Here is a 15920-nt window from a genome sequence, read left to right as displayed (position 1 = left end):
CCCATTTGCCCCCTTGTTGGCAGAGGAGCCTGGCAATGTCTCTTCTTTTATGTCTTGTGGGGAGCCTCTTATCTTTGCCCCTTGCACCCTTACCCTGAGTTGCTGGGCACCATCAGTTGGAGAACAACACCACTAGAGCGTGGCACAGCTCTGGAAGCCGCAGCAGCTGGCACAGCAGCCAGGCATCTCTGTGCACTATTATTCACTCAAGTGAGAACACTTCTTCACAGGGACACACACGGAGATTAGATTCATCAAGTTCTCTGGCCCTGTCTCCATGCTTAAAATTTTTTAGCTAGAAAAGACCTCAGTGGTCATCTGGCCAATGATCAAGTTGAGGCCAACGGGTTTGTCTTATGTCACCCAGTTGGCACGGGGAGGATCCGCAATATCAAGGACAACACACTACTGATGAAGAACAACAGCTCGCCCTTCTGAGCGCCCACTGTGCTGGGGACTGCTTGAGTGTAAAACCCATTCAGAATGGCAGAGTGTGTGTTTGTGTATGTGTGTGTGTGTGTCAAGTGTTTCCCCGACTCTCAGAAAACCTCGCGGGATTTCACCATAGCTTTGCGTCTGCGGCAAGCTGCCTTTCCCAGTTAGCAATGTGGATTAAATAAATTGCAGAATTGCACTCGAATTTTATACTGTTTTCAAGTTTAAAGTAAAGTGTATTAATTTGTATTTTTCCATTGGCTATTTCCTTGTTGTTCTCACAACTTGGGATGTCCCCATTGTTTACATTCCTTGGCAGTGGGTGCTTGGAAGAATTTAGGTGAAGCTTTTAAATGGAAGCTTCCAGGAGTAATCAGTTTCCAAGCAATTCTCTGCCGTCAGTTTAATTCCAGAGAGCAAGATCTGGGTCCCCTTGGCTGTTGCTCAAAGTTTAAAGTCAATAAACCTAAATGTACAATCAATGAAAAGACCTTATTATCTGAGAACCTCATTGAGATTCTGATTAGTTATGGAGGAGCCATCATCATCCTAGCCCTAAATTTGACTTAGTTAGAAATTTTAAAAGTGGACTTACTGTAACATTGGTGCTGGTCTGCACTTTCATCTAAAAAAAAAAAAAAAAAAGGAACACAATAATGAAATCTAGTTGACGCTACAATTAAAGGTGAGAATGCTGACTCTTAAACAACACAGTGTCTCCTTAGTTTAATCTCACTTGTCATTCCACCTCTCATGAGTCTCCTCCGTTTCTCCTTCCTCTGAAGACCCTAGCTCTGTGGAATAAAGCTCTCTTTGCTTTGGGCAGGGTTTCTGCTTCTCTGGCTTGTCTTTAAGCTTGGTGACTGTACTCTTAAGAGTCCTATGCTTGACTATTTCTTTTATTTCTTCTATTTGCAAACTGCCTCACATTCTTTAGTTATTCAGAGCCACATTTGTTATCGAAACTTAGGAATGCAAAATAATACTGACAGCAATGGCAACAGTAGTTTAAAGAATGCTAAACAGCTCAACTTGAGTATGGAGTGATGTGGGGGGACAACAGTTCTTTATTTGAAAGTTATCTCTCAAGTTATTGAGAGAATTAATAACATTCAATCCAGTGGGCTCTTCTTTTATTCAGTAAGTGTCTGTTGAATGAATGTCATGCCCTGGGCACTATGGTGGTTGAGGATCGTAGATTTGTTCCCTGCAGAGTTAGTTGGGAGCAGCCTCTTATATCCTTAAGGCATGTTAATTGTTTAGTTGAAGGATCTTAATGACCTGATTTCTTTTTTTCAGAGGCCTAGGAAATGGCTGCCCAGAAGGAATGGATTATGTGAAAAAGAAAATCTGGGCGATTACTAAAAACTGTTAGTGGTGGTCATTGCAATCTGTCTTTCATCTGAAGAGTTCAAAAGGTTTTCCCACCAGGGACTTATTTCTAAATGGAAAAAAGAAAAAGTGTTGTAAGGAAATTGGTGAGCAGAGAACAGAACAGTGTGGTTACTCTTCAATTTCTTGACTTCCATCTTTAGTGGCAGTCACTAACGTTCTCTTATCTTTAAAAGTTTCGCAATCCTTATAGATATCTTTTGAATTTTTAAAATGTAGCCTTTTCTGCAGGAATTTTTATTAATGACATTTACACTCTGGATTACCACACCCGCCAGAGAACACCAAGAAAATTCTTAAATGTATTTATTCAACTTCAGATAGATCCTAAATTATGGATTAACCTGTTATAAGATATTTTGAATTATTAATGACTACCTTTTAATAAATTATTCCTGTGACCTACCCTACCAAATTACTTTTCCCATAAAATGTGTCATCCTATTTTTAAGGCATGCAAATTCAAAATACTGTTTATTCCTGGTGTATCCAATCTTAAAATAATTGTTCAAGCAATCTTTTCTCTCCAGTTACATCATCTTATAAGAAACAGATGTGAGTGCCTGTGTGCTTGTGCGTATACATGTGTTATCTGAAAACATGTGTAAGTGAGTTAGTGTGTTTGTATGTGTGTGAGAGAGACACAACTCTGGAAGTAGGATAATGCCACCTCACTTATTTCCCATAATCCTGAACCATTTCATTATAAGGATCGTTATTTTCCTTCTCACATTTTTCTTTAGATACCATCGTAATTCTATTTTTGAGAAAATAAAAGTAAAAAAAAAAATGAGAAGGGAAATAACGCACTGAAAAAAAGAGACTGAGGAAGACATTCTCATTTTGTTTTCACGTCATTTGCTCATAATCCCAACTGCCAACATTGTCTGAGCGTTCACAGTGATGCTACGCACTTTAAGTGTATTAATTCATTTAATCAGCACAAGTAAGTACCAAGGGCGGGAAATTCTCTGGCTCTGAATGAAGAGGCAATGAATAATATGGAGGTAAATAGCACATCTGGGCGGGGGCCCAGGCTCCACACCCACACCCAGAATCTCCCACCGCTCCACCGCCAGGGGCAGGCGGCCCTTCCCTGATAGAATCCAGCTGCCTGGAATGGAGACCACTGAAGGGCTGAAAACTATTGTTGAACTTTTAGTCATGTGATGATTATTTTCATATTTTACTTGTGCAAAGCTTGCCTCTCGTTGCGAACCAACTAAGAATTGGAATTACTTTTTGATATTTAGCACCAAACATTCGCCTTCGATTTTCGTAGTGAAATACAACGTAGACGTTATCATCATACATTCCATTAAACTCTCTCTTATTTAAAAAATAGAAGCCCAAAACTTATAAATCCAGAAAGAGATGACATGAATAAGAGCAATGCCTTCCATTTATATGGGAATTTATTGTTCACACGGTGCTTCTGCTTTCATGACCTCATTTGACCTTCACTGCAGTCCTGTGAGGGAGAGAGGACTGTCCTACTGTCCTCATTTTACAGATGTAAAAAAAGAAACGTGAAAAGATATCAGTTGGCTGATTCAGTTCCCTACTTAACATCATAGCTGGCAAAATAAAGGGGCTAGAATTTGAGCCCTTTTTTTACTCCAAGTCCAAAGTTCTTGTGTGGAACTTTTATTACTCGGGAGGATTATGACAAAATTGCTTGGCTTGTGAGTTTTTCTGATTTTATCTGAGAAATTGTCCAGGATTATCCTTTAATTGTGCTGATGTCACATGGGTCAATATGACACCCCGAGGAACAATGCCAAACGCAGCTACCAAAAGTCTCAAAAATTTCTCTGGGGCTCAGCAGTCTCCTCATTGTAGCCATATTTGGTTTTATTTTGTTAGAATAACTCCAAAGTATGGTTTATGGTTTCTGCTGCACCTGATACGTAATACATAATGTATAGACAAAACAAAAGAGAGGAAGAAAGGAGTTGGGAGGGAGGAAGGGAAGAAGTGGAGGAGAGGGAGGAATCCAAGATTTCAAATTACCTGGCTATTAAACACTGTTATTAATCCTTTCTGAGAAGCCGCTATTAGTAAATCCAACTGAGGAATCTTGACAATGCACTTTATCACGTCCCGTCTTCTACTACCTGTCAAAGGTATAATATTCAGTTCGGCTCCTAGCAGTAAAGATCCTAAAAGTCATTTGTCAGTTTTGTTTAAAAAAAAAAAAAAAAAGTAAAGAAAAAGAAAACAGCCAACTTTTGCTAGAAAACCCTAGTTGCTTAAAAATTAATGTAGACTAAAACCATAAAAATGAGTAAATGTTGCTTTTTAATTATCCCTAGAGATACTATAGCACTTTCCAACTAAATGTGGTGTATGAATTCCCATGAAAACACGAGATACACACCCTCCCCCACACACAGGTGCACGTTTCAGAGGATGAGTTTTCCAAACATCTTTTACAATCATTTTTTGAGATTCCCGCCCCCCCATCTCAGGAATCCTTTCTTTGAACTGTCACCATTATGGTTTACACAGAACAAAAACCTAATACTATTTCAGGCTTTCCAGTATAAAAGATGAGACTCCCTTAACACTGTTACTAAGCTTTTTTAGGTATTATTTTGTGCATTTTGGAAAAAGCACTAGACACTTTCATGTTTCTTTGCCTGTGTGCTGAATTATAAAGTCACACATATTGGTCCTCTTCACAGGGTGATTTGGTTTTTATCATTGTAAACTCTTAGAGAGGAACAGCAAGTGAATGATTTCATACTCTAGTTATATCACCCTAATCCATGCACCCTCAACAGAGAAAATGCTGCCCCCAAGAAGGTACAAATTGGTTCTTGGGAGTGTGTGAATGTCTCACTCTATTTGTCTATCATATATATGATGTCATATATATGATATATATGTATGTGTGTCTGTGTGTGTGTGTGTGTGTGTGTGTGTGTGTGTGTGGTACAAAACAGATACACAGTATATCAGAGGTAGTAAAATATCATGGGTTGGGGGAATGGGACTGGGAAGGGTTTTGGGATAAGAGGGGCCCAGAATTACAAAAAATATCTGAAAGGTTCCTTAGGGGATCAGTAATGAAAGCCAGGCCGAGAACACTATCCTGTTCCAAGCCACCTCCGTTCTCTCTGCCTCCACTCCTTCCCCACTTTAGACTGTTTCCAACACAGGATACAGAACAAACATTTAAAGTACAACTCAGACCATGCCTCCCCTCTGTCTGCAGCCTTCTTGTAGCTTTCTGTGTCACTCCAAAGTCTTTAGCATGGCCATGGCCCTGGATGTCTGCCCCCACACCCACTGGTGCCTCTGTAACCTCGTCTTCTACTGGTGTCCCCCACTCCACTCCTGTCCGAAGTGTGTGGTTTGCCCTCTCATCAACTCCTGGTCTTTTATCACCTCCCCAGTGTGGTTTTCTCTGCCCCCTGTGTGTAAAGTCTCAACACCATGTTCCCATCTCCAAACCAACTTCTTCTTCCACAACCTGCTTGCGTCATTTTTGTCTGTACCACTTAATACCATCTGACATCTTACATATTTCACTTGTTTGATGTTTTTCATTGTCTGTCTGCCTGTCCCTACTGGAATGTAAATTCCAAGAGGTCAGGGACCATTTGTTCACTGTTGTGTCCCTAGCACTTAGAAAGCTACCTCACCCACTTGGTAGACCTTAACCAATGTTTGTTGAGTGAATAAATGAATGACAGAACCCAACTGCTACCTAGAAAGATGCTTTCAAAGTTCTAACTCGGGATGCCAGCAACCTGTGTGCCCTGCTCACTGGTCTCTGCTCAGCTCAGTGGTGGTAGCAGCAGGGACAGCCCTCTTGCTTATGCTCTGTGATGAGTTCCCACGGCCAGAGGTTGGGCTCTGGTGAGGCCTAGGTTAGGCTAAGGAAGGGCTGAAGACAAAGGTGGGTTTGGTTCACAAATGACTGAAGTAAGTTCAGGTGCTTTTCTAAGGAAGACCAGGTTCAACCTAAGCTGGGCCCTTTACTTCTGGGAGGAGATGCGGGAGAACAGAGGAAGGTCCTAGGGCTGCCTTTCCTTTTCCTGGACCTCTCTCTTCCTAGAGGGAGACAAGGAAAGAAAAGTTGCAGTGTCAACAGTGGACAGGGATGGGGGTTCCTGGGTCCCAGGCTCAAATTTTAAAACAACTGACATGTAAACTGGAGACTTCCTAAACTGAGCTAACACTCCTATGTGATTGGCCCCAAATGCACAGTTTAACATATAGGGTTAAACCTCCATGAGATAATTGAAGATGAGCGTGTGGGAAGGTGGTCTAGTTAGTGAAAACTTGAAAATTCAATTCTAAGAATATTTTAAAAGAAATGTGATTCCATTTGGGATTAGAGCACGCATTATTGAGGTGACAATGCAGAGAGCTTTAACTCGCGAGCTGAATCTCCCCAGTGCAATGTGATATTTCCATCACGTTGCCTAGTGAATACCCTTCAGGGCAATGAGAATATTTCAAACTCAACTACAGGAACAGTTTTTTCCGATATTGCATATGAAACCGTCACTCCCTCCCTTCCCCTTACAACATATTTAGCAAGTACATAAAACAAGAAGTGATTCTATGGACATGTTATGTCCTCAATATTTATTTTTGAGAAAATATTAAAACCCATATTCATTTGGAAGGTAAATTAACAATATCACCTGAAATTACAACTCGCTGTTTTCTAGAAACGAGGAAAACCAAATTTTCTTCATCCATCTGGGCAGCAAGAGAATCCTCATCAGAGGTGAAATATCCAAAGATCTAAAATCCCAAACAATACACAAAAACATGTACAATATCTCAGAATTGACTGTGAAGTAACAGATTTGATGTTGGTTGGATTTAAAGTCTTGGGTTAATAATGGTCAACACCGGCAACTTATTTTTTAACCTACCCTGGAGCATTCCTTTAACATTTTTGAAGTTAGCAAATACAGTTTTAGATTTATAATAATTCACTTGAAATTCATTTTTGGGGCACACAGTTATAGGCATCCATATAGTGTTCTACAAGGTCTGACAATTAAGTCCAAGAAATTGTTGCAACGATGTTGCTAACCTTTTTTGCTATCAGAGGGATTATTTGTTATGAATTTCTACCAATTGGACAAACAGTTAACTAAGTTTACTATTTGGAAGTGCTGAAAAGGCTGCGTGAAAAAGTTAGATGAAATGAACTTTTTGCCAGTAATTCATGGCTCTTGCATCACAACAATGCACCAGCTCTCACAGCACTGTCTGTGAGGGAGTTTTTATCCAGTAAACAAATAACTGTATTGGAACACCCTCCCTACTCACCTGATCTGGCCCCCAATGACTTCTTTCTTTACCCGAAGAGAAAGGAAATATTGAAAGGAAGACATTTTGATGACATTCAGGACATCAAGGGTAATACGATGACAACTCTGATGGCCAGTCCAGAAAAAGAGTTCCAAAATAGCTTTGAAGGGTGGACTAGGTGCTAGCATCGGTACATAGCTTCCCAAGGGGAGTACTTTGAGGGTGACCATAGTGATATTCCCCAGTGAGGTATGTAGAATTTTTTTTTAGGATGAGTTCATGAATTTAATTGTCAGAACTCATATGCCTCTTCTTTGAATTCATTGAGTGTGGTTATGAATTTTCCACTGGAAACATAAACTAACATGGTACTGTAGGAAAAGTAGATTGTATCTGTACCAGAATCTTCCACTAACTAGCTTTATAAATTTAACACACTCACATTCTTTTTGGATGTCTTCACATCTAATTTTTCTCATTATAAATTTAAGGGGCAAGCCTAGATGATAATTTAGTTGAGTTTTAAGGTTTCATGAGTCTGTAAATGTCAATTTTCCCCAGTGCATTTGCATCCAAAACCTAAAAAAAGAAAGTGTACTTTTTTGTGGCATTGCTGCAATAATTTTTAGATTTATATTCAGATCCAGGTTTGTTCCTTTGTGGCTTTTAAAAGAGTAAACCTAGTTCTTATTACTGATAAGACTAACATTGGCTGATAAAAAGCAGGTAGTGTATACTGCAATGAAGTCAGTCTTCCAGCATTGCATTTCCGTTTTATAGATGATGGCTCTGAAGCCCAGAAAGGTTAGGTCACATGGATTGAAATAGAAATGCCTCTTAGGAGCATTGGCACAGATAGTTTGTGAGGAAAATGGCAGAACAATAAAAGAGAAATCTTCCTGCACCGTTTTTTTTTCAAAACTCAAGTTTTCTTCAAATGTATACAGTGTCTCAGATGCAGGTCACAAGTTTTTAAGTTTTTTTTTTTTTTTCTTTTACTAAACTTGCATATGATTTATAGGAACCCAAAGGACATAACAGGATAATGTCATGAAATTGCTGAATAGACAGGGAGAAAATCTCAGCTCCAATTTTCTGGGTGGTTTTCGGTAAGTCAGTTACCCTTTCTGTGCTTCACTTTCTTCATCTCTGTTACTGCAATAACATGATCTTCCCTAATCTATATTCTGGGGCTGCTGTAAAGATTAAATGAGAACATGAAAGGGGGTTATCTGGAAAAAAAAATGATTATGTCTTAACTGGAAAGTGAAAGAGAAGGAGAAAAAGAGAAAGTAGGTGAGGGAAAGAATGAGTCTCAATTTCCTAATCTATACAATAAAAACCTATTTATATTAGTATCTTTTTTTTTCTTTTTTGGCAAGGACAAGTGTGGGGACTATCCCAGAGAGCAGTTTCCAGGCTCTCGGCCTGACACGGAAAGGTGCTGGATCGGGTAGTAGATGGCCATCAGCTGTAACTAGTTGGCCATCAGCTGTAACCAGTTAGCCATTGGCCACTGATATAACTGCCATGGCTGAGCTAGCAAGCATGCATTGCAGCTAGCAAGTGAGGTGGGTTGGCAGAGAGAAGTGGACGGCAGGTTGCGGATCATGTGGCTCCTGCTTCCTGTGTCTCCAACCCAGCTGCCAGGGAGAATATAGTGGTATGACTCCCCTATCTATGGCTTCGTGGGTGTTCCTTTTTGGCCTCATCATATCCGGTTCTTATGCGGGAAGCGGGACCAGAGACCCCCATGGCACCCTGCATGACAACAGGGAAGTGTTTTCTTTACTTACAATAAAAACGTTTGTAACATAGTTCTCCCTCTTCAAAACAGACAACTCTATAAAAATCCACAGAGGCCCACTTCTCAGTTAACATAGAATTCCATGTAAATGGATTTATCACAGCGTAATAACAAGAAATAGTAATTGTGTGACATGATGAAAGTGTTAGCTACCCCTATGGTTGTAATCATTTTGACACATGTGTATCAAATCAATGTTGGATACCTCAAGTTGCTAAAAGTAGTAATTTATTACAGCAGGTGCAGAAAATGATCACAGTCCTTTTTATAGAGTTCAGGGAATTTTTTAATTATTTCTGTTCTGCTAAGATTTTTTTCTTTAAATTTGTATCAAATATTTTTATTTTATTTTATACAGAGTGTCACCTTCTGTGAGTTTAAACAAAGGTCAGAGGCATTTCTGATACTGTTTCCATAGTTTGTAGCTCACTTAACAACCAAACACACTCCTATGTGTTCTTACAAGAACCAAACTGTGCCAATCAGAAAGTGACTCAGGAAATGCAAGAGATGGTCAATCCTAGCCTTCTCTTCTCTTATACTAAGAATTTTTATACACTGGAATGTGTATACACTGACACCACTGAAAAGGAATATTTCATTTAGAATGTAAAGAAGGCCATGAAAATCTTGGTTGTTGTTAATGGCATGTATAGTTCTTCAAATCGACAACTTGGTCTGAAGTATTGAAAAGTTACTCATTGATAACACAGTTAAACATCAGTCTGGTTGACCTATTTTCAATTATGGGCAGTGGCACATCGTGTCTCCATGGGTGCAGGCATTTAAACATGCCACCACATTGTGGGTTTACCCGTGTCAGAATAACACTTTGATTTAAATATTTATTCAAAATGAAAATAATATTTGCATTTCATATTATAAACATGAAACATATTATAAACATGATTACCTCACACCAGTCTACAGGTGCATCTGGGTTGTTGCAGAGTTTCCTGTAAAAGCATTTCACATCTTGATTCTTCACTTCTGGACCAAAGAGCTCCTGTACTGCTGCATAAAACTTGTCATAATCAATTGTATCTGCATTGTAACAAAGTGCAAGAGCATTGTCATAAAATTCTAAGAACTATATCACCTTTTTCAGCTACTTTTTCTATTTGCTACTCTATTTCATTATTTCAGCATATAAAAAACAAATTCTTCTGCATTTTAAAGATCTTTTTCATTGGAAATATAACTAGGGACTTGGCTAAAATATTACTTAGTCAGAAGAAAATATTTCATTTTGGTGCTTAGTACCTTCTCCGTAGCTTTCATTGCAACTATTTTAGGAGTTTTGTTCAGGAATACAAAGATAAGAAAGTGAAGCACTTCTGTCCTAGTGTGAAAAGTCACCAATTAGGAGCCATTGCTAGAGTTCATCTTGAGTGAGCAAAGCACAATTCTCGATTGGTTCTTTGACACTATGTAAACACACACACACACACACACACACACACACACACACACACCACTTCTTGAATATTGATTTTGCCCAATTGGTGATTCACTGGCGTGTGACTAGTGAGCCTAAGGACAAGACACAAAAATATATTGGGCATCTGGTATGTGTCAGAATTGAGCTAGACACTGGACTTAGAATGGAAAATAGATCGAGAAGATCCCTCCTTCAAGGCATTTACCTTCTAGTGAGAAAAACAGAAAATTAACAAGGGAACAATCAAATAAATATGTACGGATTGTGACAGGATGACTAATTACTAGTGATAGACATTAGGTTAGTGGCTATCTGTTGACAAGGACATGAGGGAACTTTCTGGGATGCAAGAAATGTTCTTTGTCTTGATCTGATTTGTAGCTACAGGTTTGTTTACCAATGTCCACACTTTTTGACTAATATACTTCAGATTACTGCACTTTATGGGCTTCACTATACGTATGTCCTGCCTTAGTAACAAAGTAAAATCATTACGTATAGTGTGAGAGAAATGCTAGAAAGGACACCAGTAGGGATCTGTGATATATAGCCGTAGTGGGTGGGGTGGGCCTCAGGGAAGCCATCCCTAAGGACAGGGGGAAAAATTAAGCTAAGATCTGAGAAACAAAAAGGAGGCAGCCACGTGTAAAGCGAGACAAGAGCATTTAGGCAGAGGCTGACAAACACGAAGACACAGAAGCTGGGAAAGCCTGGCATGTTCCGGGAGGTCAGTGAGTATGGAGTATAGTGAACACAGGGGAGAGCGCCATAAGGTGAGATCAGAGAAGGAGGAGGCCAGAGCTTGAGTTAGAAGTTTGTCTTCTATTCTAAGTATGATGGTAAGCTATTGCTGCAGGGTTTTATTCAGGGAAGTGACATGACTTGACTCAAAAATTTTTCAAAGCACAATGGCTGCTGTGAGGAGATAATAGTGAAAGCTCTCAAATAAGCGAGGGGCTAGTTTATTAATTGGGGTTTCAGACGATGGAGGTTTGAGCCTGGGTGATACAGAGGGTGATGCTGCATCCTGGTCTGCCACGGAAAGTCTCATTTATGCCTATTGTCTCAACTTAATTATTAATAGCAACCCCTTCCACTCTTGAAAGTGCCCTGGATTGGATAAGTGATAAGACACCTAAGAGATGGCACAGCCAGTGGTGAGATGTGGTTGGTAATGGATTGGAAGTTGTTGGGAGCAGACATGGTGAGTAAAGGAAAGGCAGGAATCTGGAGCCATGGTCCTCATGCAGGGGAGATTTTGCCCTCCTTCTTCCACAGAGACATTTGGCAATGTCCACAGACATTTTTGATTGTTAAAACGAGGGATGGGGTATTACTGGCATCTAGGGGGTATAGGTGGCACTTTTAAATGTCTACACCATAAGGCAGAGATGCTGCTAAACATCCTACAATGCATGGGACAGTGCCCTCCCCACCCCACCCCCCACACATACCCATATACAGAACAAAGATACCCATATCCAGCTCCAAATGTCAGTAACGGTAAGGTTGACAAACCCTGTTCTAGAATGACACAGGTTTCTGGTTTTAAAACTCGGCAGATGCTGGTATGATTTACCAAAACAGAGGAAAGGCCATGGGTTTTGGGGCAAATAAACATTCCATCTTGATCATATTAAGTTTAAACTTCCTATGAGATATTCAGATCGCTTGCTGTTTTAAATTCACACCGACTATACAAGATATGTGTCTCATTATAAGTGCTACCATGTGAGGATGATGAGACTTTCCTTTCCTGGGATGATTTTAATTCTATCAAGACAAGGAGATTTAAGAGCAATATTGCTTGGATGAATTCCTGCAGTGTACTTGATATCATTTTTGAGGTAGACGTTGTTTCATTAAAATCATTCTCTACAGTTCTTAGCTTCTTGCCTGTAATGAGAGGCAGACCCTACATTCCAGTATTAAAAATGAATGTGAATGTATGCCAGTATTAGCAGTCTGCTGAAAGTTAAGATTACATTTCTCCCTTCCGAGTCTTTCAGATCAGTCTGTCTGTCACAGAAAGACATTTGTCTACAGTACTTAGTCTTTATCAAATCTATACTATATATAAAAAATATACTGTATACTACAATATGGTATAATACTGTATAAAATATATCTATGTATCTATAACATATTCTCTCTATGTATATATATATATACAATATATATGTATATATATATAATAAAGGAAGGAGATGTTTTCAGTGTGGCTTTGTGATCGCAAACTTCTAAATGAAAGCAAGGTTAACGTGTTCATTTAGCACACATTTAAGGAATACCGTATTTCCTGGACACCAGACTCCTGTCTAGCCCTGGGTTACAAAGACTTCAACGCACTCACAGTTCAGTGGTGAAGGAGAAGGGGCAGGAACACACACACATCCACTGTAGCAGTTAAGTGCAGCAGGTAAATTCCTTGAGGTGGCAGTAAAGTTTATTAAGTGCTAAAGATGGCTTCGCTTGGGCAAAGTTTGGAAGTTCTAAATAGAGATGATATTCGAATTAGGTCTCCAAAGATGAACAAGAGTTAGACGTACAAAAAAAGGAGGAAAGGTACTCCCTATGGGGGGAGTGACACATGCAAAATCAGAGTCATGAAGTGTATGACGTGCTTGGAGATGCTGAAAATGTCACGTTAGAGCAGAAGGTGCATGAAGAGAAGTGCCAGGAGCTGAGGCTGGAAAGGTAGATTGGGGCATGGCTGGATAGCCCTGGATGCCGCTTATTATAATGTACATGGATTTTAGAGGTGAGCTAGTACGCCAGGAATGGGGTCATTTAAAACAGTTTTTTAAAAGGAAATACTCTCAGCAGAAATATAGAGGAAGGAAGTAACTCTTGGCAAGCAGACTATTCTATGAAGAGGCTATTGTAATAACCCAAATGAGATACCATGAAATAGTCAAAGGTTTTACCAAGATACCTGATTTAGGAGACAAGGTAGTTGGTGTCTATGCTACGAGACAGAGAGAACACAGGCAAAGCGCAGAAAAAAGAGGCAAAGAAAGATGGAGAAAAGGGGCAAAATAAGAGAGTGGCATCTTGACACACACAGAAGGAGAAAGTTTCTGGAAGCAGAGGCAATTCACTGTTAATGCAGTGAAATAGCCAGTAAGGGGGAAAATGGAAACAATTTATGGAATTTGTCAGCCCTATTAGGGAATCAAATACTGTGGTAAGAGCATTTTTAGCAAACTGATAAGGGAAGCCAGACTTGAGTAGATGGAAAACTAAGTGGTGACACTGTGGGGAAATTGGTGGAGAAGCAAAGGAAAGACATACAGTGGAAGTCTAAAGGGAAGAGAAAGTCAAGGTCAGGACAGCTGGGTATATTTTTAGTTTGAGACGACAAAGCCAGTGAAAAAGGAGATTTTGACATCGTTGCAACAAAGTGATAGCCGTGCACAGGAGGAGGGGTGGAAGAAAGGACAGGCGCTGCTTTGGGTAGTTTGGAAGTGGAGGAAAGGGAGTTTGAGAGAATTCTCGTCTTTTGGCCTTGCTGTCTCTTATGATCTGGAAGCTTGGCTGAGAGGAGCTGAGATCCTGTGGAGGATTCAGGAAAAGTTGTAAGCGTTTGAAAGACCAATTACAGAGAGAGGTAAAACAAACTGACAAGGAAAATGAAAGTGTTGAACGGTTTAAAAAGTTCAGTCAAGTTCATAGTCATCTAAAGAGTATATTTAGAAGGCCAGAATCTTCATTCTAACACTTAGAATTGGGCAGATGATTTGTCTGTACCTCTCTTTTTTTTAAAACAAATAAAATTGGGATAATAGCAATAATGGTAATATTTGTCTATTAGAATTGTCACGAGAATCAATTATATTTATTAAAGTGACTTATACATTCTTCAAGATACTATTCAAATAATACCAGTGTTGGTTCAAACACCCAAAGTCAACCTTTTCACTCAGTTATGACTATACAGGTTGACACAATGAGGGGCCGGCCATGCTGACCCCTTCGCAGTCAGATGGGCCCTGCTCCTTTCCTGGCCATAGCAGGGTTTGTACTGTTAGTCTGGTTCTCGGCCACTAAATCTTCCTGTCCCTGCTTCCTCAGCGCCCTGAAGCTGCGCACAGCACCACTGCCCTGGAACCCTGACCATGGGACATGCTTCAGTTCTGTGTTGGTATCGCTGCTGCTATTAGTCCTGGCAGACCACGGTCCGCCACATTCCCCTTCTTTGGCACGCTCAAAATCATTCCAGCCTAGAGACATGGAGAGAGGCCCAGACAGTGAATCCAAGTTTCAAAGGAAACTTTGCCGTGCTTATGAAAATCTTTATGGTCTCATGTCACACACCCTTCAGTAAAGAGATGGCAGGGGCCTCACGTGTGCTCCTTCCTGGTTCCCAGATCAATCAGTGAGCCATCAAGTGGTAGATCCCACAGAAGAACCCTTAGATGTCATTTAATCCAACCCCTTAATTTTCTGTTTGAGACAATTAAGGTTCAGACAAGTGAAAAAAACCATCCCCAAGACCACGTAGTTATTCAGACACAGAGTCAGAACTATGACTCAGGCCCCCCATTCAGTGTCTTTGTTCTTAAGCTGTGTTGCTTCTCTCTGATGGCTTAAAACACTTCCTAGTTCTAATCAACCGACAACCGAGCTGCCCTGTAACCACTGATCTTACCTTCTTTTTGGATAAACAAGCCTGCTCTTTCATCTTTTTTCTGCGCTGCTACACGTTCAACCAATTTTTCAAACCCATTCAGGGCTGTCTTGAAATTTTCAATCTGAAGTGCGAGGCTGACATGCTTTTTGTTCCTGATATCCATAGGGACTCAGGGAATCTTTTAGTGTAGAAAAAAAATTTTCCAACTTGGGAAACCTTCCAGTTGTTACAATGCCTTCCTGCTGTCTCAATATTTGCCCTAGGTCTCATTCCTTTGACCTCAAAATCCCATTCTGGGGGCAGAAGAGCTGCCGCTAGGGTGTAGTGGAGTGAAGTGCTCACTTCGGTCTATTGCATTTCACATGGGCCAACATTTCAGTACAATCCTGACCTCACAATGCTACCAGTACGCTTCATGTGGCTCCCATTACATCATAATATCTCTGTAACATCTGCCTTCCTTCATACGGAGGAGCTTGAGTTTTATTTTCCCACAAGCGGTGTATGTATATGTGTGTGCACATATGTGTACACCGCCAGAGAGGGAAGAATGGTGGGTAAAGACCAAAAAAGGGAGCTGGGCATTACCTTCTCCCCCCCGCCACATCTCCTCTCACCTCAAACCTTTAGCTTTCTTCAAGACCCTGTGGAGAGTAACATTTACATTCATTGATGCAGCGATACTGGATATGAAAACCTGAACTTGTAAAGATGGAAATGTATTTCAGCATTTGTCATTTCTGTCCCAAATGAAGCTATTTTTAGAGGTCATAAAGAATAAAAATGCCTCTTATTCCCCTATGCATTGTCCTTCAGCTAAACTAGTAAAGTGAGCCAGGAATGGGGAAGGGTTAGTTCCTGAATGAGAGGTAAGTTCTTCAAGCTGTCGTTCATGGAAGGAGAAGAGACTTTTCTGCATATTTCTTTTC

The 15920-nt window shown here is 40.2% G+C and overlaps 1 protein-coding gene across 1 annotated transcript in view; it reads right to left on the bottom strand.

Moving 5' to 3' along the window:
* WDR64 (WD repeat domain 64) overlaps positions 1–15154 on the bottom strand; it is an 87445-nt gene extending 72291 nt beyond the window's left edge. The window contains exons 1-5 of the mRNA XM_074316790.2: positions 15010–15154; positions 9831–9961; positions 6489–6591; positions 3841–3944; positions 1031–1060 (exon numbers count right to left, since the gene is read on the bottom strand). Of these exons, the coding sequence (XP_074172891.2) occupies positions 1031–1060; positions 3841–3944; positions 6489–6591; positions 9831–9961; positions 15010–15154 (513 nt within the window). The remainder of the gene's footprint in view (positions 1–1030; positions 1061–3840; positions 3945–6488; positions 6592–9830; positions 9962–15009) is intronic.
* Between the last annotated feature and the right edge of the window lie 766 nt (positions 15155–15920).

The sequence above is a fragment of the Rhinolophus sinicus genome, chromosome 6 (genome assembly GCF_057876585.1).
Source record: "Rhinolophus sinicus isolate RSI-liver-muscle chromosome 6, RSI-T2T, whole genome shotgun sequence".
Lineage (NCBI taxonomy): Eukaryota > Metazoa > Chordata > Mammalia > Chiroptera > Rhinolophidae > Rhinolophus > Rhinolophus sinicus.
This window is presented reverse-complemented; position numbering and strand designations above follow the sequence as displayed.